General features: G+C 45.4%; 1 protein-coding gene across 4 annotated transcripts in view; it reads right to left on the minus strand.

Moving 5' to 3' along the window:
* RAP1GAP2 (RAP1 GTPase activating protein 2) overlaps positions 1 to 22616 on the minus strand; it is an 863455-nt gene that overhangs the window by 567842 nt on the left and 272997 nt on the right. The window contains exon 1 of one of the 4 annotated variants that reach the window (XM_068270224.1): positions 6820 to 6863. The exons of the other annotated variants lie outside the window; for them this stretch is intronic. Coding sequence (XP_068126325.1) covers positions 6820 to 6821 — 2 coding nt within the window. The 5' untranslated portion in view covers positions 6822 to 6863. Of the gene's footprint in view, positions 1 to 6819; positions 6864 to 22616 lie in introns of those variants that run through there. 4 annotated transcript variants of the gene reach the window in all.

The following is a 22616-nucleotide window of genomic DNA, read 5'->3' on the forward strand; positions in this document are numbered from 1 at the left end:
TGTCTGTAAGGTCGCTTTTACATCTATTTTTTGTATTGCAATGGGGATGCAATGCCCCTGCCGTATCCCACTGCAGTGGGCAGGGCCACCAATAGGGCATCACAGGGGGGCCTGGTGCACGGGGCCCGAGTGTGTCTGAGGCCCAGTGAACAGCCGTATATACACAGCTTTTTTCCCCTCCCTGGCTCCCTGTTCTGCGATTGAGTTGGTCGGAGGGAAGAAGGGGTGGAGAATGGGCCCCTTTCCAACTTGATGTGCCACACACTGCCACCGCACTGCCTCCCCCTCTGATCGCATGTACTGTAGTCCCATAGAAATTTCTATGGGACTACAGAAAATGGCCACCGGAGTCCGCAGTTGCAGACAGATTTTTTTCCAGTGGTCATTTCAATGTTGTCCCATAGCAATTTCTACAGGGCTACAGTACTTGCAAGCAGAGGGGGAGGCAGAGCCATGGCAGAGTGTGGCACATCAAGTTCAAAGGGAGCCCTGCTCTCCGCCCCCTCTTCCTCTCTTTAAAGGGGAACTGAAGTAAGAGGTATACGGAGGCTGCCATATTTATTTCCTTTTAATCAATACCAGTTGCCTGGCAGCCCTGCTGGTCTATTTCTCTGCAGTAGTATCTGAATAACACCAGAAACAAGCATGCAGCTAATCTTGTCAGATCTGACTTTAAAGTCAGAAACACCTGATCTGCTGCATGCTTGTTCAGGGGCTATGGCTAATAGTATTAGAGGCAGAGGATCAGCAGGGCTGCCAGGCAACTGGTATTGCTTAAAAGGAAATAAATATGGCAGCCTCCGTATACCTCTTACTTCATTTCCCCTTTAAAACAACTCAACCCAGGATCGGCTCTTCAGGGGGAGCAGAACAATCTACCCTAAGGGCCCATTCACACTAGAAGCGTTTTTCTGAGCGTTTTGCGATTGATTAGCGTTTTGTAAAAGTGTTCCCATTCACTTATTAAAATCGCAGTAAAAATCTTGGTAAAATCGTTGCGATTTTGCAATCGCGTCCACGAAAGTCGCTGCAATTTTTCCACGATTTTTACCGCAATTTTAATGAAAGTGAATGGAAGCGATTTAAAAAAACGCGAATCAATTGCAAAACACTCAGAAAAACGCTTCTGGTGTGAATGGGCCCTCAGGGCTCTTTCACACTACAGGCAGCGGTGAAAGGCTAAAACGCTGCGTTTTGGCTGCAGGCGTTTTGAAGGCGTTTTGAAGGCGTTTTAACGCCTCTACATTACAGTCAATTGTAATGAGAAACGCCGCGGTAGGCCCAGAAAAAGCGCCTGGGAGCGTTGAAACGCAATGCTCCAAAACGCAGCGTTTAGTGTGAATGGTAAAATGAAAGTCTATGGACTTTCTTTTACCTAGGAAAACGCCAACTTCGGCCGTGGCGTTAAAACGCCGAAAAAGCCCTCTGGTGTGAAAGGGCCCTCAATGAGACTTCCGCACACAGCCAGTAAAGGTCAGTGTTTGGCGTTCAGGGTGAAGAGTTGTCAGGAGTTTCTCCTTAACCAGCCCACTCTCTTAAACTTTCTCTGCTCTACACTCCTCTCTATTGTCCACTGCCATAGTCAAAGTCTAATGTCCTATCATATTATTATTATGTATTTATATAGCACTGACATAATTTTTCTTTTATGGGAAAACAGTGTTTTCTTGGGGACAGGGGGAAGTGAGAGGGGGCCCAGTAAGTTTGCCCGATACGGGGCCTTGGCAGTGGGAGCCAGTCAGTGTTTGTGTTATGGCAACCATGTGCAGCACACACATCAAGAAATTATGAGTTTAATAAAACAAGCAAAAGCAAGCACTGTATTTTTGGGACTATAAGACCCACTTTTTCTCCCCCAAAAGTGGGGTTGAAAAGTCACTGCGTCTTGTAGTCCAAATGCAGGAAGTTCCTGACTTGTGAACGCCTGCCAATACACAAACCTCCAACCCGCCGCAATGTTGGGGACTCCCTGTACTGTGCCCATGCAGAGGACGACACAGGGGGGACAAACTGAGGACATGGGGACACAAAGGGGCATAGAGGAGGACACAAGGAAGACAGAGGAGGACACAGGGAGACACAAGAGGTACAAAGGGGGCATAATCCACAAGAAGCCCCTTCACCATGGATGCGCTAGGTTTAGTATATATTTTTTCCCTTTTTTGTCCTCTAAACCTAGGTACGTCTTATGGTCAGGAGTGTCTTATAGTCCGAAAAATATGGTAAGCAAGAATACTTATTGTCTCTATATAGACTTCTGGTAATCCCCTTGATGGCTGTGTTCAGGTTGGCAGAAGGAGAGCAGCGCAGGAGTGCAGAATGAAAACTAATTTGCATGCTGCTAGTCCACTGGCCAATGAGCATACAGAAGGAGGGGCTTTGCCCAAGCTGTTTTGCTTAGCTGAAGAAGGGAGAAAGGCAGGGCACAGTGCCAATTATCCTGGCTGAATATTCCTGGGCTTTCACAACTGCATGATTGGCAAGTTTCAGCAGGGAATAGATATCACATGTATTGTATTTCAATGAAATGTACTGTATATGTAATGGTCTACCTGGAGTTTAGCTACAAAATGCCTTAATACAAACAGTAAATAAATGTAAATTGAGCTTCTTCCATTTTCACAATGAAGAAGCAGCGAGCTCAGAATAAGCAGCTATAAATTCACAGGACTGATGAAGTGCTATTTCCATTACTTTGCTATGAAGTGAGAGCTAATTCTGTGTGGGCTTCAGTGATCTCTTTTGGAATGTACTGTAATCTATTTTAAATTGTGGTAACTTGTGTTACCCCGCCTGACCTGCCTCTCTCCTGCTGCCCTGTTGGAATGCTCCACTCATCATACATGCTGATAGGGGTGTAACTATAGGAGAGCAGTGCCTGCGACTGCAGGGGGCCCAGAGGCAGGGGTGCTCGGATGTGCCTCATCCACGAATTCGGCAATCCGCAAGGTTGCAAAAAAAAAATCCGCATTCGGCCCCGCTGCATGCGGATTTTCGTCCGCGTCCACGCAACCACGCGGATTTCCGCCTGGAGGCGGAATTTCTTTTAACGTTAATAACAAAGCCCCCATACATGCTACAATCCCCAAAATTGCATGGATTATCGAGGTGATAAGGGGCAACATAACTTCAACATAAAAAAATCCAAATTTTTTTTTTTTTTTTTTTAATGGCTTTTAAAGATAAATCACCACTGTAAATGGGGCTATTAATTGGTAATACGTGGTTTTAAAAAGGGATATACGCGTTAAGCAATCAAAGAGGTGAAGGCGAGTTCCAATGGCACTTGGCGGCGAAGGTACCGCTGGAGGAGGATGAGTGGCTGACGCCAAAAAGGCCCCAGAGAGGTTTTTGTAATTTGTTTTTTGTTTTTTTTTGCAGCAATTAGCAATGACATCGCAGCAGAGTTGTCAGTGGACACGGGCAGTGTGAACGCAGAGTGCAGTGGTGGTAGCGACTGAGTCAGGAGAAGGACTATGAGGGCGGTCAGTTCAGCAGCACAGAAGGACCATGGCAACATACTGGTGGTAGTAGTAGTAGCACAGCGTCATAGTGCTGGCCAAAAAATTAAATGCACCCAGTGACCCGGGCAGTGTGAATGCAGAGTGTAGTAGCGACTGAGTCAGGAGGACAAAGCAGGCGGTCAGTTCAGCAGCTCAGAAGGAGGACCATGGCAACTTACTGGTCGTAGTACCATAACACCGAAAAATTAACCAAGGTAGGCACTAGGCAGGTAGTAACTGTCTTTATAAAGGCAGGCATAGTTAACAACAATGTGCAATGTGTCACTTCCGCATAGTTTGACGCATTTCCGCTAACCACGACTTCAGCGCCGGGCTTCACGAGCGTGAATGCGGATTTCTGTCCGCATTCACGCGAAGCCGAAGCAGATTTTCGTGGTTGAAAATCTATTCACGGCTTAGCGTGTCCGAGGCGGAATGCGTCAAAATGGTCGTGAATCCACGCGTAAGCGTGATCACAACCTGGCGGTGAGCACCACTGCCCAGAGGTGTGGGGAGACCCCAACTACTACTTCCCTCCCTCTGACACTCCAGATCAGGTGTTTTTGTGACTACACTGGTTATGGGTGTGGGGATTAGGATGTCTACACTTGTGGCTGTGAGGGTCACAAGAGAAGATTTGTGAACAGTAAAGGGGCCCCACTCAAGTTTTTGGTGTGTGTGCTGATTCAATAGACTTTTCTTCTGTGTTTTCTCATAGAGCTTTTCACACCACAACAATGAAAATACCTTTTCAGCTCCCAGTAGGTAAGAACACACTCACCAGCTGCCCCAGATAATAGGTTGCCACACAGGTGGAGGTCATTTTGAACGCACTGCGCAGGCACAGAACAGGCCTACGCAGTAGCATGAAGCCGCTTGAGCTTGGTGGCAAAAGCCAAGCCTGGGCAACTCCGTGCTACTGGGCAGCTGCAAGTCACCTGCAGTGTGGCCACGCTCATTTACAGACGAGCAGAGCCTGGACCTTCCAGAGGGTTCCAGTGCTGGATCGGTGGTCTCAAGGAGGATGTGGGAAGCCTCTGGAGGATCTACAGGGTTCCCTCTACCAAGGTAAGTATCTAACATTTGATTTTGATTTTTTTTTACTTTAAAGAGCAGCTGTCAGTCATACTATCTCAGAAAAAAACACATATATAAGTAGATAGATACTTACTCCACTTACATCACATATGCCTTGTTCACATTTTGATTAATGATATCACTATAATAAAAAAAAAAAAAAAAAGAGAGAGAAAACCCTTCTTAGCATTTTCCATTTTTGACTGTCTATCTTGAAGCCAAGCCTGACGCCATTTCCTCCCTTACTCCGTTTCTTCTTCTTTGTCTGATTGTGTATGCATTGCCCGCCCTCCTCGCAGTCTTCAGACACTCCCACCCTGCTCTGTAGTAGGAAGCCAGGATGGGCTTTCGACAGGGCCAGATTTGTACTCTTTACCGCCCAAGGCCACTGTCAGCAGCTTCCCGCCTCTAGTATAGGTAGCCAGATGACCCTTCCCTCTCCCTCCAGTATAGGTAGCCCGCTGACTTTCCCCTCTAGCATAGGCAGCCAGATGACCCCCCCAGTATAGGTAGCCAGATAACCCTCCCTCCCGCCCTCCTTCTCTCCAGTATAGCTAGTCTGATGGTATCTCCCCCTTCCCTTTAGTATAGATAGCCTGATGAACCCCCTCCCTCGAGTATAGGTATACAGGTGACCCTTCCTGCCACCCACCCCAATCTAGCCTGATGTCCACCCGCCTGATGCCCACACCTGAGGCAATCAAGCCTTATTTTAATTTTGAATTTGAGTAGTTGAATACTCGAAAGCCCATCCCTGGTAGGAAGTGAATTGCCATAAATCATCATTGTGCGACTCTGCAGAGCTGTTTATTTGTATGGATCGGATTTCAGAAGCTGCTGCAGGGGGTGAGTCATTTTATCAGCTTCTCCGCACAAGAAATTTTGGCCAATCAGAGAGGAACAGATGTGTGGGAGGGGAAACCGGGAGAGAAAAATGCTTCAGCCAATCAGGCTGCATTAGTTATGTCTGACTGGAAAAGGGGAGGAAAGTAAAGAAGAGAAAAAAAACCTAGCATGCCCTGCAACTTCCTTTGTCCGGCAATGTACCAAATAAGAGCCAGGGGACCTGTGGAATCATGTCCTATGAAGAAGAAAATTAAGAGTGACTTTATACTATTGGATTGCCTGGTTAGCATCCTTACCTGTTTACCAGATAAAAATAGCGAAATGATTTTTGATTTTATGCCTGATAGTTACTCTTTAAACAGGGTTTACACACGGACATAAAATTCAGCAAAAAAATGTGTTTCTTCTTTTTATTTTCTGTACAGTTATCATATTTGCTTTTGGGCACAAGTATTATTGTCCATTTACAAATTACAAGTTCCCAAAGTACAGTTTATCTACACTGAAAGCTGCCATTGTAATGCATTGCATAGCTGCTGTATTTATATATTATAATGTATCCAGTAAGAATATGTCTACTCCTGAGTACACTTTTGGTTTGTATTCAGCTAAGACACTGCTAGCAGTGTTTAATTAATGGTTTTCTTATCAGCTACTATTTTAATCACTTCCTCAAGTTCGACAACTGCCCTAAGCTTTTCACGGAAGTAAAAAGTGCTGTGTTTAACTGTTTGAATGCTGTTCTGCTACCAGTGTTTTTTTCTGGTAATATTTTTTTTTTTTGCTGTAAAGAATCTGTTAGAGCAAAGAAGAAATGCTGCGTTTCATACCACTTTACGATCTCAAAACTTCATAACCATTTAGTAAGGTTCTCTGTGATCACAGATCCTCCCGATTATTGCTCTGTTGGTCTCTTCTACAGGACGTTGCACCAACACAGGCTTTTTCAAGATGGCGGTTACACCCTGTCACTTCCAGTTATAGGAACTATAGGAAGGTACGCAGAGAAGCTGCAAGTGAAAGGACCACTATCCCTCTAGCTTTCCCATAATTCCAGGGCCAGGAGCTGCAAGACAGATGACCACTGAAAAGATCTAAGACCTGGGCACATTCATAGTACCCCCCTTAGGGCGAGGAGAGTATCAGATTAAGGATGAGGAGGACAGGAGGCCATCAGATATTTACTGGAAGGGTGACTACCAGTAAGCTTTTGGGTGGATTCACCACTTGCACCTGTGTGCGCTTATTGTAGGTGTCTGCTTCCTCTGGTCAACAGGGAGCTAGTGGAAGACAGGACACAGGCTCTGTTATTCTGATTAAAGAGGAGCTGTTAGGTATAAGGTCTCAGAGAAAAAAAAACACATATCAGTAGCTAAAGATTGGCTGTACTTACATTACATATGCAATTCACTGTCCACGTTTGGATTTCACAGAATTTTTATATAGTATTTGCAGAGAATGATGCTCCTGACAGCTCATGGCAGGTTCCATGTTTGTCTGTCTCCTATGAAGCCAATTGTGTCCTCATGTCCTCCCTGCTTCCTGATGATTCGACTCAGAAAAAAGACAACACTACTGTGCAGTGAATATTAATTAGCCATGTGGCTAGGAACAATAGCGGACTCATGCAGTATACTCTGCCCAGAGATTTTTCAGTGCTGTGAGCTGGACTGCGTTACAAGCTGTTGTAACATGAGCCTGTAACTTCTCACTAGCAGCCGAGGGGAGGACCCAAGGTGGAAAGAAGCAGCCACAGAATGCTTTGCAGTATGTTATGCGGCCTCTCGGCCTCTTAAGAGCTTGGGAATAACAGCCTTGCTGTTCAGCACACATCAAAAGTAAGAGAGATTTTTAACTTCAGTATTGTCTTTTTGGCTTCCTTCTAAACTGTTTAACACAGGAGAATAGAGGTTTAAATTAGCTTCTGCAGCCTGACAGTTACTCTTTAAGCAGCTTGTCCAACCATCTTCTTCTTCACAATTCAATCTGCAGCACTATCTATCAGTGGCATAGCTAAGCAGCTATTGGCCACAGTGCGAGTTTTACATGGGGCCCCTTTAAATACTCTATACAGAATTATAATTGATATTGAGCACCAAAAGCTACCAAGGACAGTGTCAGAGACATGTAGTAAGGGGATAAGAACAGTTTGTTAATGATTACCTCTATTGAAAGCATATATTGAGGTGATAATTACTAACATAACACCAATGAAGAGCTAATACATTGGCTGAAGGAACAGCCCCTCTGGTCCAGGGAGCCCGGTGTGGTCGCAACCTCTGCACCAGGGCAGGGCCAAGGCAGAGTCGAGAGAGGCTCCAGCCTCAGGGTGCAGTGTAGGAGGGGATGCACAACTCACTCAGCTATCATTCCTCTAATGTGTTTGAAGCAGAGAGAAATAAGAAAAGGGAATAAATGACTGTGACTGCAATCCAGATAACTAGAGATTAAGGTGTGTGTGTGTGTGTGTGTGTGTGGGGGGGGGGGGGGGGGGTTGGAAGCTATTGGGGCGCCTCTTAGTCTAATAGCAATCAGTGTGTGCCGGCTGGGGTGGGAGGGATGGAGGGGCGCACTTTGGTGTCTCAGCCTTGGGTGCTGGAGGACCTGGTCCCGGCTCTGCACGCAACTGTCTATTTGAGTCTAAAATGTGTTGATAGTATGGTTATCTAAAATTATTTTACCAACTCCATATTTTACTTGAATTAATGAGGCACATCAATAATAAAAAAAAATAATACTTTTTTTTGCCTACTATGAATAACAAATGTTCCTCTAAAGCTCTCTTGTGTGAGCTACAGCCTAGGCAAAAAAAATTACATTATAAGGTGTCATTATAAGTGTTTGATGTATAAAGGCTATAGACAAAAATACCATCTGGGTGTGATATACTAAAAAAAAACAGACTTGGTTCAAATATAAACAGGAGCTGGCACAGGGGCAGACACAGGCCCGTGCAGGCCCATGCCCCCCAATGTAATTTTCCCAAATTTAGCTGTCTCTCATTATGACTATGTACTTTGTGAAAATATGCAGAAGATATATAAATACATAATACTATAGTAAGACATTGATTAGACAGTGGTAATATTATATTGCGAGTTCCTCTGTGGACAGTGACATGACTATGTTCTCTGTAACATGCAGCATAGGATATCAATGCTTTATCCTATATTTAAAAATGCTGTGTCCGTGCGTTTGTCGTACTGCGCATGCACAGCACGCAGGCGGACAGCAGAGATCCGGTGCAGGGGGCGGGCGCGTTTGCAGTGCAGGTGTGCGCGTGTGGGGCGGTGTGAGCGTGGCCGTTGAGGAGAGAGAGGAGGTGTGGGGGGTCGTGGCCAAAGCCTAGCGCCCATTTTTAAATGGGCGGGCTTTCATCTAGTTCTAGTAAATACATAATACAGTAATAATATGGTAGGACGTTAGACTTTGTCTATGGTAGGGATTACCATACATTGTGAGCTCCTCCGGGGACGATCAGTGACATAATTATGTACTCTGCAAAAAGCACCGTGGAATATATCAGTGCTGTATGGATACACAGTAATAATAATAGTATGATACTTTTTTTTACCCCTTGAATGTTTGCAGGTATTCACCTATGACACTGCAGCATGAGACATAATGGAAAGGTAGAAAATATGTGCTACATAAATACAGGGCCTACAGATGAAGCATAGGTTCACATGCTTTCATGTTATTGACACTTTTTTGCTCCACCCATGATCTGTTATGACCACACCCACTCGCTTGGGGCCCCCTACATTTATTCTGCACAGGAACAACGCCGTTGGCTTTTTCCACCCATTTTTAGCGAGGCACAAGAAAATGTTACACCAAGTAATCACACTGACGTTGTATGAAAAAATCTCTTGGCAAGAGAAGAGTTACACTGGCACCCACTGTGGCGTGCCACCTCCTTGTGACCTTAGATTAAGTGGTCGGCAAGGCATTCGCTGTTACAATTAATGCCTTGTAAATTAAATAAGAGCGCGGCCAGCTGAGTGAGCGATGCAGCTCAGAAAAGGGGCCCCTCTTGCCAAATGTTCTGCTACGCTCTGCTTAAAACACTGCAGCTGTTCCTGTTTCATTGCAGCACAATCCCATCTTTTTCCATTACCAGCTCTCATCTATAGCATTATTAACCCATTATTAAACACTGAAGAGGTCAGGCAGTGGACTGCCTAGCTCTGTGCACATGGCTTACAGCCATCTTTTTATAGAAATAGGAGTTTGGTGTGCAATAAACAAAAAATGGTTTAATTATTCACCTCAAGCTTTCCGTGAGCTATGCTGGAATCAGCGAATACCTAGGCCTTAATTATCACAAGAATATTTTTAGAGGAACTATGTAAGGTTCAAACTTTATTCCAATCAGTAGCCGATACCCCCTTTCCTACAAGAAATCTTTTGCTTTTCTCGAGTAGATCATCAGGGGAGTATGTGTGGCTGATATTAGGGGCATAACTAGAAATCACCGGGCCCCCCTGCGAAAGTTTGGATGGGGTCCTCCCCCCGGGCCCACTCACGGCTGTTTTTTTTTGCGGAGGGGTCGCAGTATGAGGGGAGAGCGTGGCCACCTACATTGGCAGGGGGGGGGGACACAGCCCCCGCCGCCTCCCTCACCTCAGGCTCTCCCCTCAGCGCTCCCTTCCAGCATGAATTAGTGGCAGCAGGCGACGGGCAGGAACACATACCTCCATCCGCCGTGTAGGTCTGATCTCAAAGTGCTGCACGCTACTTCCTGTTTATACAGGAAGTAGCATCAGGCACTTAGCGAGAGTTCACACACTAAACGCATGGCAGTTGGACTAAGAAACTTCTGCTCAGTAAGTACTTTTGAAAATAAACAAAACCCAGAGAATCCCCCATGATGAAATGGACTACAGTTAGGCCTCATGGTCAGAACCATCAGTTCAAATTTACTGTGTATGACAGTTACTTTCAAAGAAAGTCATTTACAGTAAAGTTTACTCTAGGACAAATGTACATCCTATACATACATGTACGTATGTATTTTAAATGTCAATGCCTTCAATATAATCATGATTTACTGTAGAGTCAATGTACACAGTACACCAATGCAGGGGAGTAACAATAGGGGCAGCAGCCCCTGCACCTGGGGGGGGGGGGCGTTTTGGGGGGAAGGAGGGGTCGCAGCATGAGGAGAGAGCATGCCCACACATCGGTGGGGAGGGGGGACAGCCCCCCCCCCCCCTCACCTCGGGCTCTCCACTCAGCACGCTCCTCTCCTGCAATCATCAGTGGCAGCAGCGGCGGGCAGGAAGGAACACATACCTCCATGCTTTCCACAAGCCAGAGGTTCCGCTCTCTAAGTGTCTGACGGTACTTCCTGTTTAAACGGAAAGTAGCACAGAAACTTAGAGAGCAGAACCTCTGCGGTGGATTGAGGTATGTGTTCCTGCTGCCGCTGCTACCGCTGATAATTGCAGGAGAGGAACGCGCTGAGGGGAGAGCCCGAGGGGGGGGGGGGGGGACACTGTCCCTTCTCCCCGCCGATGTGCGACCATGCTCTCTCCTTATGCTGCGACCTCTCCTGCCCCCAAAACGGCCCGGGGGGGGGGGGGGGGGATAGGGGTCCGGGAGGCAGTGATTTATTTTGCAGGGGGATCCGGTGATTTCTAGCTGCGCCCCTGCTCCAAAGGTCAGGGACGTGAGTCCTAACACCTCATGCCAAAGTGGGCATGAGGTGTTAGGTCTTCCTCTGCTTTGGACTGCAGGGGACACCATACTTATGCCCATGTCACTCTGGCATTAGTGAGAAGTCGGAATTTAGAGAAACTGATACTGTAATATTTCATCCTCTGCACTGCAGTCACACACACTTCCCACCAAGTTTGCCTCCGGATATATGAATACCCTACATTCACAATTATAAAAGCGGAGCTACAAAAATAAACGCAAATGTTGCAATAGAATATTGCTTGTGTCAGTCACATAACCTACTTTATCCTGACTGCATCAATCTGTCACATTCAGTAAATTTGTACTGATGAGCTATGTGCAAAAACAAAAGGTTTCATTGCGCCTCTAGATGGGTGAAATATGCTTCAGCGTTCTCGCAACATAAAATCTGTTATTAACTACAAAAACCGCAAGTACGTTAGGAGGAGCTCAGTGTCTATTGTGTATTTTAGTAGCTTTATTTGACTGTGCTAAAAATCACTGCAGATCTTTTTCTGCATCTTTAATTGTTATCATAGACAGATTAAAAATAGCCCAGGTAGGTTCTTACTATTCTTAATATTTCTTAATAATATTACTATTAATATTACTTATTAATATTATTATTCATTATAATAATAATAATTATTATTATTATGTTCTTAATATTACTATGCTGATGATAGAACAGCTGTAGAGACACACACTAGGACGTTAGATCTCAATTAGATTAATAGTAGTTACAGAGGGCCCAGCAGAATAAAAATTAGTAGTCTATTAACCACTTGAGGACCCACCCTTTACCCCCCCTTAAGGACCAGCGCTAGTTTGATTGATCTGTGCTGGGTGGGCTCTGCAGCCCCCAGCACAGATCAGGGTGCAGGCAGGGAGATCAGATTGCCCCCCTTTTTTCCCCCCTATGGGGATGATGTGCTGGGGGGGTCTGATCTCTGCTGCCTGCGAGTGGCTGGCGGGGGGGGGCACCTCAAAGCCCCCCTCCGCGGCGAAATGCTCCCCCTCCCTCTCCTACCTGGCCCCCTTTGGTAAGCCGGGCTGCACAGGACGCTATCCGTCCTGTGCAGCCAGTGACAGGCTGTCTCCTGTCACATGGCGGCGATCCCCGGCCGCTGATTGGCCGGGGATCGCCGATCTGCCTTACGGCGCTGCTGCGCAGCAGCGCCGTACAAATGTAAACAAAGCGGATTATTTCCGCTTGTGTTTACATCTACGATGGCGGCTCGCAGGCTATTCACGGAGCCCCCCGCCGTGATTTGACAGGAAGCAGCCGCTCGTACGAGCGGCTGCTTCCTGATTAATTAGGCTGCAGCTGGCGACGCAGTACTGCGTCGCTGGTCCTGCAGCTGCCACTTTGCCGACGCACGTTATGAGTGTGCGGTCGGCAAGTGGTTAAAACCAAATAAAAAACTGGGGGACCGGGGTGTATCCGTCTCCCCGATATATATGACACAACCACCATATATGTTATCCAGAAAAATATATATTTAATTAGTACTCCACATAAAATTATGCAACACGTTTCGCGGGTCCCAAGCCCGCTTCCTTAGGCAAATACAAGAGCAGGAGTAACTCCGAGGTTGTGCAGATACGCGTTGCATAATTTTATGTGGAGTACTGATTAAATATATATTTTTCTGGATACCATATATGGTGGTTGTGTCATATATATTGGGGAGGCGGATCCACCCTGGTCCCCCGATTTTTTATTTGGTTTTAATAGACTACTAATTTTTATTCTGCTGGCGCCTCTGTAACTACTACAAATATCATTATCCACCTGGTGGATGGGTGTGTACACCCTTATTTTTCTTCTACGGAGAGTGACTTCTTAGCCTGAGTGGGGACAGGCTTAGTATCCCCATATGCGATTGGAGTGGTTGCCTGAGGTCGGCAACCCAGACTTGTGAGTATATCCATATCTGCTGTACAAATGTAAGTGTAAGGAAACGCGGAAAATCAGCCGCCTCTACTCAGCGTGAGGCGGCTGTTTCCATGGAGGGCATGGCGGAACGCGGAAAAACCCCCGCGTAGCACGCAGTGCCCTGCTGCTGACATTTTGACCCAGCGCGGGGAGGCCGCCACCAGTGCGGATAGCGGTGCGACCAACCCCGCGCATGGGTCAGCAGAGACATTGCAAGGCAGTGCGAGGGTGGCTGGGACTGATAGTCCACCTAGGTTCAGAGTGACGCGCGTGCGCGCGGAGAGGAAGAACTTTTATGACAGTCAGAGAAGGGTCAGCTGACCAGGCCGGTCAGCTGACAGTCACAGCAAGTTTCATTGGTCCAGCAATTAGGGGAGGTGCTAGAGAGCACTAAGGTATATATGCTGGGTGCTGGTCATTCTCTGGTTGTCTGGCGTTGCGATCACAACGTGGTAGCACTCAGACCTTGTTCGTATCTGTGTTCTAGCATAGTTTCCAAAGGTGTTGACATCAAGGCGTTCACACCTTAGCGTTAGGAAATTATACTGTATTATTTGTTATGACCTTCTGCCTGCCTGACTATTCCTTTGATCTCTGATTTTGTACCTTGCTATTTCTGATTACCTGTTGCCAAACTCTGCTTGTTCCTGGACTCTGTATCTGCCTCCTGATTCTGTACCCTGCTATTCTGATACTCCGTTGCCAGGCAATTTCGCAGCAATCACGTTTTAGTGCTATAGAAGTGCAAAACTTGATCGCTAAAAAAAAATCGCCAGGTGTGAATGGTCATTTTTTGGCGTTAATTGCCAAAAAACGCTAGAGCAAAACGCTACCAAAATCCCTAGCGTTTTGCGATCAGCGAGTGTGAAGGGGCCCTCAGATATTGCAACACCACTGTGGTTTGAGACATTACCAATACTGGGGCATGTTCATATGTTAACTTACGTTAGAATAAATGTGGCCATACACCATACAATTGTTCTCTCTTCAAGAATTCCCCTCAATTTTTTTTTATTGATTGTAACATTTAGCCAAACCTGAGCAATGTTTCACACACGTGTACATTTTTTTACCAATTATGAAAAAATTTGATTGAAAACTTTGAGAAAATAGCTTGGGTCTGTACATCAAGACATTGGCACTCTACCCTACACCATTGCATTTTCATAAATATTGATCAGAAAAACCACCACTCCCACTCAACTAAAAAAGAAAAAAAGCTTTACATTTTTCTGTACAACCATTTTTATTGAATTGCAGTAAAATTGGATCATTTAATTGTCTCATGTGTGGCCACCTTTAGGGGGACTAGGAGGAGGTCCCTGCCCTTGCAAGCTTACAATATAGAGGAAATACATAAGATGTGCAGCGATTGCAAAATTACAAGTGAACCAGAGATGAAGCACCCTCATGCATTTTACCATATATATGAGTGGGAACATTAGAGAAAACACCTACCCTGCTCTTAGTTTCATCCTCACTGCTAAAAGTGTCTGTTAGCAGCTGTGATAAGAATCCCCGACTGAGCATTCAGTCTGGCTTTGCCGGGAATGATCATAGCTGAGTCATTATAGCAGAGCCACAAGGGGGCAGGCTTGGGCTTGAAAAGACACCAGAGAAGACAGACAGCTATAATCTTTCTGTAGCAAAGCTAGACTGAGTGCTCAGTCGAGGATTCTTATCAGAGGTGATAACAGTCAGATTAAACATATAATTCAATTATGCTGCTGCGCTCTCCAATCCAGATTGTTACCACCTCAGTCTTTCAGGTGGATCTTAAGCCTGTCAATATCAATATATTCACTTGTTCACTCCAATCGTGCAACACCACCCGTTGATCGTGTTCCTGCACCAAATTACATGCCACACTGCTCACCAGATGCAGCCCACCTCTATGCACAGGTGGATATTGCACTTTTTTACTCCAATAACTCCACACGATCCTCAGTGGTTCAAACACTCCTCTAACAAAGGCTTTCCATTTATTTTCACTAAAATTGTAGCTCAAAACATAAAAACATAAAAACAAAAACCGCATATAGCGTATTACTGATAACAATGCTCCAGTGCGCAGCCAAAATATTGCACTTACGCCTCCTGAAGCTTTATGCGCATATTGTACAAGTGGATGTCAATGCCCATCCGTCTGGCTCCCGGGTCCGCTCCGAGACTTCCGCGTCCTCCCGTTCCGCCTTCACGTTTGCCCGCAGGGTGTATCCTAATGCTCTTCCTTGTTGACCGGCCGGTCCATGCGCCTCTCAACCTAAACAACGTCAAGCGTATAGCTCCGCCCTACGCTTGACGTTGTTTAGGTTGAGAGGCGCATGGACCGGCCGGTCAACAAGGAAGCGCATTAGGATACACCCTGCGGGCAAACGTGAAGGCGGAACGGGAGGACGCGGAAGTCTCGGAGCGGACCCGGGAGCCAGACGGATGGGCATTGACATCCACTTGTACAATATGCGCATAAAGCTTCAGGAGGCGTAAGTGCAATATTTTGGCTGCGCACTGGAGCATTGTTATCAGTAATACGCTATATGCGGTTTTTGTTTTTATGTTTTTATGTTTTGAGCTACAATTTTAGTGAAAATAAATGGAAAGCCTTTGTTAGAGGAGTGTTTGAACCACTGAGGATCGTGTGGAGTTATTGGAGTAAAAAAGTGCAATATCCACCTGTGCATAGAGGTGGGCTGCATCTGGTGAGCAGTGTGGCATGTAATTTGGTGCAGGAACACGATCAACGGGTGGTGTTGCACGATTGGAGTGAACAAGTGAATATATTGATATTGACAGGCTTAAGATCCACCTGAAAGACTGAGGTGGTAACAATCTGGATTGGAGAGCGCAGCAGCATAATTGAATTATATGACCCAGTGATTGGACTTTTTTCTGCAGCGATCCCATAAACTGTTTGTTGTGAACGGACTGGTAATCACTGTGTGTATTTTGTGGCGCGGTATTGTATGAATTGATTAGTCAGATTAAACAGAGAACAATGAAACAAAGAGCAGATTAGGGGTTTACTGTCATGTTCCCACTGATTTATAAGGTAAAATACATAAGGGTGCTTCGTCTCTGGTTCTCTTTAACCTATTTTGGTTTCTGGACGTAGAAACTACGTCCAGAAACCATGTGCGCTACCGCGCGCCCCCGCGGCCGATCGCGCGCGTGCACGCGCACTCCCGGCCGCGGATTCGGTAGTCAGGGAATCAATGTATCGGACTATGAAGTCCGATCACTGATTCCTCTCCCCCGCTGAAAAAGCGACATCTTCTCTCGGAAGCTGCGCCTTTTCTGGCCATTCACTTCCTGATGCGCCACTCTAAGCGTGTGTTACGCTTAGAGTGACGTCATGTAAACAAACTCATGGCCGCCATCTTGTGGCCAAAAAGTAATACTACACCTGAAAATAGAAATGAATTAAAATCAACACACATTTACATTATAAATCTATTGTTTACCCCCCACCCTCCCAAAACTACCCAAATAAAATGTTTACCATAAATAAAAAAAACCATTACAATAAAAAAAAAAAACATGTAAATATTTACCTAAGGGTCTAAACTTTTTAAATATCAATGTAAAGATGAAATATTTCTATATTTTTTTTATTTTAAACTTGTTAATAGTGATGGATGCAAAATGGAAAAAATGCACCTTTATTTCCAAATAAAATATTGTCGCTATACATTGTGATAGGGACATAATTTTAACGGTGTAATAACCGGGACATATGGGCATATACAATACGTGAGTTTTAATTATGGAGGCATGTATTATTTTAAAACTATAATGGCTGAAAACTGAGAAATAATGAATTTTTCCATTTTTTTCTTATTCTTCCTGTTAAAATGCGTTTACAGTAAAGTGGCTCTTAGCAAAATGTACCCCCCAAAGAAAGCCTAATTGGTGGCAGAAAAAACAAGATATAGATCAGTTCATTGTGATAAGTAGTGATAAAGTTATAGGCTAATGAATGGGAGGTGAACATTTCTCTCGTGAAAACCACGGAACCTGAATGGGTTAAGTGTGAACCTTGCCTTAGAGTTGGGGCTTCACTGGAAAAAAAAGTCAACATTTTAACCAATTTGACTAGTGAACAGTATTGATAAGAACAAGGACCAAATTTTTCTGCCAGTCAATGAAAATCTAAGCTTCAGTTTCAATTTACCCAAATTAATGAAACGGCCCTTTTCCATTGGCTAAAGGGATGTGATGCGACTATCGCGTCACATCTCATTACTTCCGCTCCCGTTTGCGTCACTACCGCATTGGGTGATGCGGAAGTGTATAAGACAGGGGTGCCCACTCACAAGCTATTTTGAAGATTCCCGAGCTTGAGAGATCTACCAACATTTAAAATAGCCAGGTATAGGTGCCCCCAATATAGGTAGCTAGGCATAGGTGCCCCAATATAGATAGCTAGGCATAGGTCACCCCATATAGATAGCTAGACATAGGTGCCCCCCATATAGATAGCTAGACATAGATGCTCCCCATATAGAAAGCTAGGCAGGCATAGCTGCCCCCATATAGATAGCTGGCATAGGTGCACCCCACATAGCTAAGCATAGGTGCTCCCCATATAGATAGCTAGACATAGGTGCTCCCCCATATAGATAGCTGACATAGGTGCTCCCCGATATAGATAGCTGGCATAGGTGCTCCCCGATATAGATAGCTGGCATAGGTGCTCCCCCATATAGATAGCTGGCATAGGTGCTATTCCATATAGATAGCTGGCATAGGTGCCCCCATATAGATAGCTAGGCATAGGTGCACCCCACAAATAGATAGCTAGGCATAGGTGCACCCCACAAATAGATAGCTAGGCATAGGTCCCTCCCATATAGATAGCTAGGCATAGATGCTCCCCATATAGATAGCTGGCATAGGTGCTCCCCATATAGATAGCTGGCATAGGTGTTCCACATATAGGTAGCTGGCATAGGTGCACCCCACAAATAGATAGCTAGGCATAGGTGCCTCCCATATAGATAGCTGGCATAGGTGCTCCCCATATAGATAGCTGGCATAGGTGCTCCCCCATATAGGTAGCTGGCATAGGTGAACCCCACAAATAGATAGCTAGGCATAGGTGCCTCCCATATAGATAGCTAGGCATAGGTCTCCCCCTCCCTCCACCAGCCGCCGCTCTCTCCACATTGTCACCCCCTTCACTGAACCTGCATGCCCAGCGGGGCATGCAGCACTGAGACCTCAGATTAGTAGCGACCAGCAGTGGATAGGAGAACGGAGGGTAACGGCGTGTATACAGGAAAAGCCCTTACCCACCGCTCTCCTCTCCACTACAAATCACCGCTAATCAGAGGTCCCAGTGCTGCATGCTCCTCCGGGCCTGCAGGGTCAGCGATGGCTGACAATGTGGTGGTGTGGGAGAGCGGCGGACAGGGAGGAAGGAGGTGGGCAGAACGCGGCTGTCGCTTGCCGCGCCTCTCCCTTTGCCTCTTGTAATTGACTGTGTGTTGCTCTGCGTAGGGCAGCAGAGCAGCACAATTAGATGGTACACCGGTGCTGCATAGTCACCGTCTGGCGTACTATTTTAAAATGCCGACCGCGATCTACCCAGCAGTCCTTCGACGTATTGGGCAGCCCTGGTATAGGAGGAGGCAGCGGGCAGATGCGGCTGTGCAAGAATCTGCAGCATGCTGCAGATTCTCTGATCGCTCTGCATAACCAGCACATAATTCTCCCAGCACACTCTTCTACTGCCGTGCATTGGTTACAGTACAGCCTCAATGCAAAGAGTCTATGTAGCCGCATTGCGTGTAATGGAAACAGGCCCAAACCAGAGCTGTTTCTGGACACAGGCCACCCAGGCAAGAGTCTGGAGAACCTTGAATGGTGAAGGAGCTTAGTGCTAACTTTTTTAAAATGTATTTTTTAAACAGTCAGCTTAGGCACCAAAATGGCTAAACCTTTGAACTCTTCTCCCCCATTCCTACTATGTTTTGACACTGCCTAATTAATTTTAGGATTAATTAAAATTTATGGATGACTTTTATTTTACCGCAGCTGCTAATAAGCAATATATGAAATGCAATGCACCATGTCAAGAATGTCACCCATTAAATAATGTACAATGTCTTACAAACCTCTTTTTTCATTAAAGCCATCAAGTGCTGCTCTTGTAATTTCCCATGCAAGTGTCTGCTAGGTAGATCTCTCTTGCTGGCAGCCTTCTGTTCTGTTTTAATGAAGATAAAATATAATGTGCTTTAAAGTTTACATCTCCTATGAGACTGTCTGTGAAGGCCACAGCGTCCTGCTTGCCGTCCACATTGTGTCTGCCGCTTTATTCCACCTGCGAGAGACGTGCGAGCTACTGTCGGCATATCAATTGTACGGCGCTGGCAATTATGTTACGGCTTTTACCTCTATTCAGGGTGATTAACATGTAAATTAAAATAGTGACATTTTGAATGGGGAATTTCACTTGTGTTTAATACAATTGTGCCCAAAGTTACAGTATGTCCCAAAAGTGGGGTTGTCTCTCAGATGTTTGTAAATATTTTAATATATCCTTTCATGGGACAACACTGAAGACACAATACTTTGATGTAATGTAAAATAGTCACTGTACAGCTCGGTCAACATCGCTGGGCCGGGCTGAACAGATGTGAAGTCAGCTACAGGGCCGGCGCTACCATAGAGGCAAAGGAGGCAGCTGCCCCAGGGCCCCAGAGCTTGTAGGGGCCCCCAGTGGCTACAAGAGGGAAAAAAAATTCAAATCGACCTTATAGTTCCTGAGAAAATCGATTTTAAAGTTTCAAAGGAAAAAAAATACACATTTAAAAACCAGCCGACTTTAATGGTTAATAGCAAATCCACCTTAAATTCTAGAAACCCTAAATTTGCAGGATATGTTAAGGAGATCATTGGGAATAGGAGGAAAAAAAATATTTTTCAAAAAGACCTTATAGTTTTTGAGAAAATCGATTTTAAAGTTTCGAAGGAAAAAAGTATACTTTTAAATGCGGTAAATATCACTTTTAGTAGCAAACCTAATGGTAGTGTAATTTTACATATATCAAAATAAAGAGCAATAAATTTCCTGACGGGGTTTCCAGAGGCTCCATACGCAGCCGCAGCGCTTTGGCCAGGGATCGCTATACAGCCACAATATGGCTGTATAAAGATCCCGAGCATTTTTTTCCTATTTTCCCAATTTTTTTTTTTTTTTTAGAGTGTGGGAATTTTTTTTTTTTTTTTAATTATGTGGGGTCCCCCCTCCTGAAACTTTTTAACCCCTTGTCCCCCATGCAGGCTGGGGTAACCAGAATGTGGAGCTCCGACCGATTGGGGCTTCAAACCCAGACTGTACCAGCTGCAAAAAAGGTCCCTTAACCTCCCTGGCGTTCTATTAAGATCGCCAGGGAGGCTGCGGGAGGGGTTTTTTTTAATTAAAAAAAAAACTATTTCATGCAGCCAACTGAAAGTTGGCTGCATGAAAGCCCACTAGAGGGCGCTCCGGATGCGTTCTTCTGATCGCCTCTGGCGGCCAGAAGTAACACGGAAGGCCGCAATGAGCGGCCTTCCGTGTTTCGCTTACCTCGTCGCCATGGCGACGAGCGGAGTGACGTCATGGACGTCAGACGACGTCCTGACGTCAGCCGCCTCCGATCCAGCCCTTAGCGCTGGCCGGAACTTTTTGTTCCGGCTACGCTGGGCTCTGGCGGCTAGGGGGACCCTCTTTCGCCGCTGCATGCGGCGGATCGCCGCGCTGCAGTGGTGATCAGGTAGCACACGCGGCTGGCAAAGTGCCGGCTGCGTGTGCTGCTTTTTATTTGAGCCAAATCGGCCCAGCAGGGCCTGAGCGGCAGGCTCCGGCGGTACTGGACGAGCTGAGCTCGTCCAGACCGCTCAGCAGGCTAATGCCAATTTTTGCTCCGGGGTATCTGTTGGGGGGCCCCCCCAGGTTTGTTTTGCCCTGGGACCCCATTGTTGCTTAAACCGGCCCTGGTCAGCTAGGTACCAATTGTCAGATATTTTTAATATTAAATATACACACCCTATCATTTTTAAATAACAAAATTAGTAGCCATATGTATATGTACCAATAGTAAGGGTTCTTCAGTAACGTTTCTATGTAACTACAAGGTGCTGTGTAAAAGTGTAAAGCTTGTTAATGTTTCCAATGAAAATATCTGAGCAGACTCATATTCAAGGTTAAAAAACAACTTGTTGCAAATGTTAATAATAATAACGGGTTAGCTGTGAACATCTGAGCTGCAATGCATTGTGGTCTAAATCAGGAGGTTTGGCCTATCATCAAGGTTGAACACCTGCAGAAAGAATGGAATAACTGTAGTTATCTGAGTGTCTATGAATTATGGTCTAAATCATAATGTGCAGTCTAATGCATTGCATTATGGTATGAATCAGAAGGCTCAGCCTAATGCAATGTATTGTGGTCTGAATCATTAGGCTTGGCCTATGCAACCTCTAGATTGTAAGCCTTTGGGCAGGGTCCTCCTCCTTTTGTGTCCTACCTGATCATGCACCTCCATTACTGTGAACCCATGCTAGGCATCTGAGTGAATCTAACTTGCCTAATCTCCATGCTCCCCTCCAGTGACTAAGCATTACCTTGTACTGATACTGTGCTGCATGATCTGGTCTTTCTTGTATTCAGGTATTGTCATTTTGCTGTATGTCATCCCCTAAATAGTGTCTGTAACCTTAACTAATGTCCAGCGCTGCGTAATATGTTGGCGCTTTATAAGTACAATAAATAATTAAATAAAAATAAATATATATGCAATGTAAAAAAAACAACAACAAAAAAACAAACTACAAAAATGTAGATTGTTAAGGTAAAGTCTGCATCCTTGAGAACTTTTTAGAACTGCATGGCTCTAAATCATAGGCTTGGAAGGACGCATCTATGCAAAAAGGACGTCGAGGAAAAAAGGGTGCCCAGTGAAGACGAAAGTAGTTTTTTTGGCTTCACTAGCTATATTTCAGCCTATACTCGCACGGAACCCTCCCTCTAATGATACCTAACCTTACCCCTCCCCCCCCCCCCAGCTAATCTTAACCCCACCCCACGGCTAACCTTAAAGGGAACCTTAACTGAGAGGGATAAGGTTGTTTCCTTTTAAACAATACCAGTTGCTTGTCAGTCCTGCTGATCTTTCTGGCTGCAGTAGTAATTGAATCACACACCTGAAACAAGCATGCAGCTAATCCAGTCTGACTTCACTCAGAGCACCTGATCTGCACGCTTGTTCAGGGGCTGTGGCTAAAAGTATTAGAGACACAGGATCAGCAGGAGAGTCAGGCAACTGGTATTATTTTGAAAGGAAAAATCCATATGCTTCTCAGTTTAGGTTCCCTTTAACCTCTCACCCCCATAGCTAACCTTGATCTTCATCCTTCCGCACCAATCTGACAAAAAAATGTGAAAAAAAAACTAATTTTCAGGTGCCTAAATTTCTTTTTTAACCCAATATTTGAATGGGCGTCTATGGCGATGCTCAAGCTTCCGCCAGTAGCAAATTTCCCGAATTGAGGAAGGGATGGGTAAGTGTTTGCATACATTC

Source organism: Hyperolius riggenbachi, chromosome 2 (genome assembly GCF_040937935.1).
Source record: "Hyperolius riggenbachi isolate aHypRig1 chromosome 2, aHypRig1.pri, whole genome shotgun sequence".
Classification (NCBI taxonomy): Eukaryota; Metazoa; Chordata; class Amphibia; order Anura; family Hyperoliidae; genus Hyperolius; species Hyperolius riggenbachi.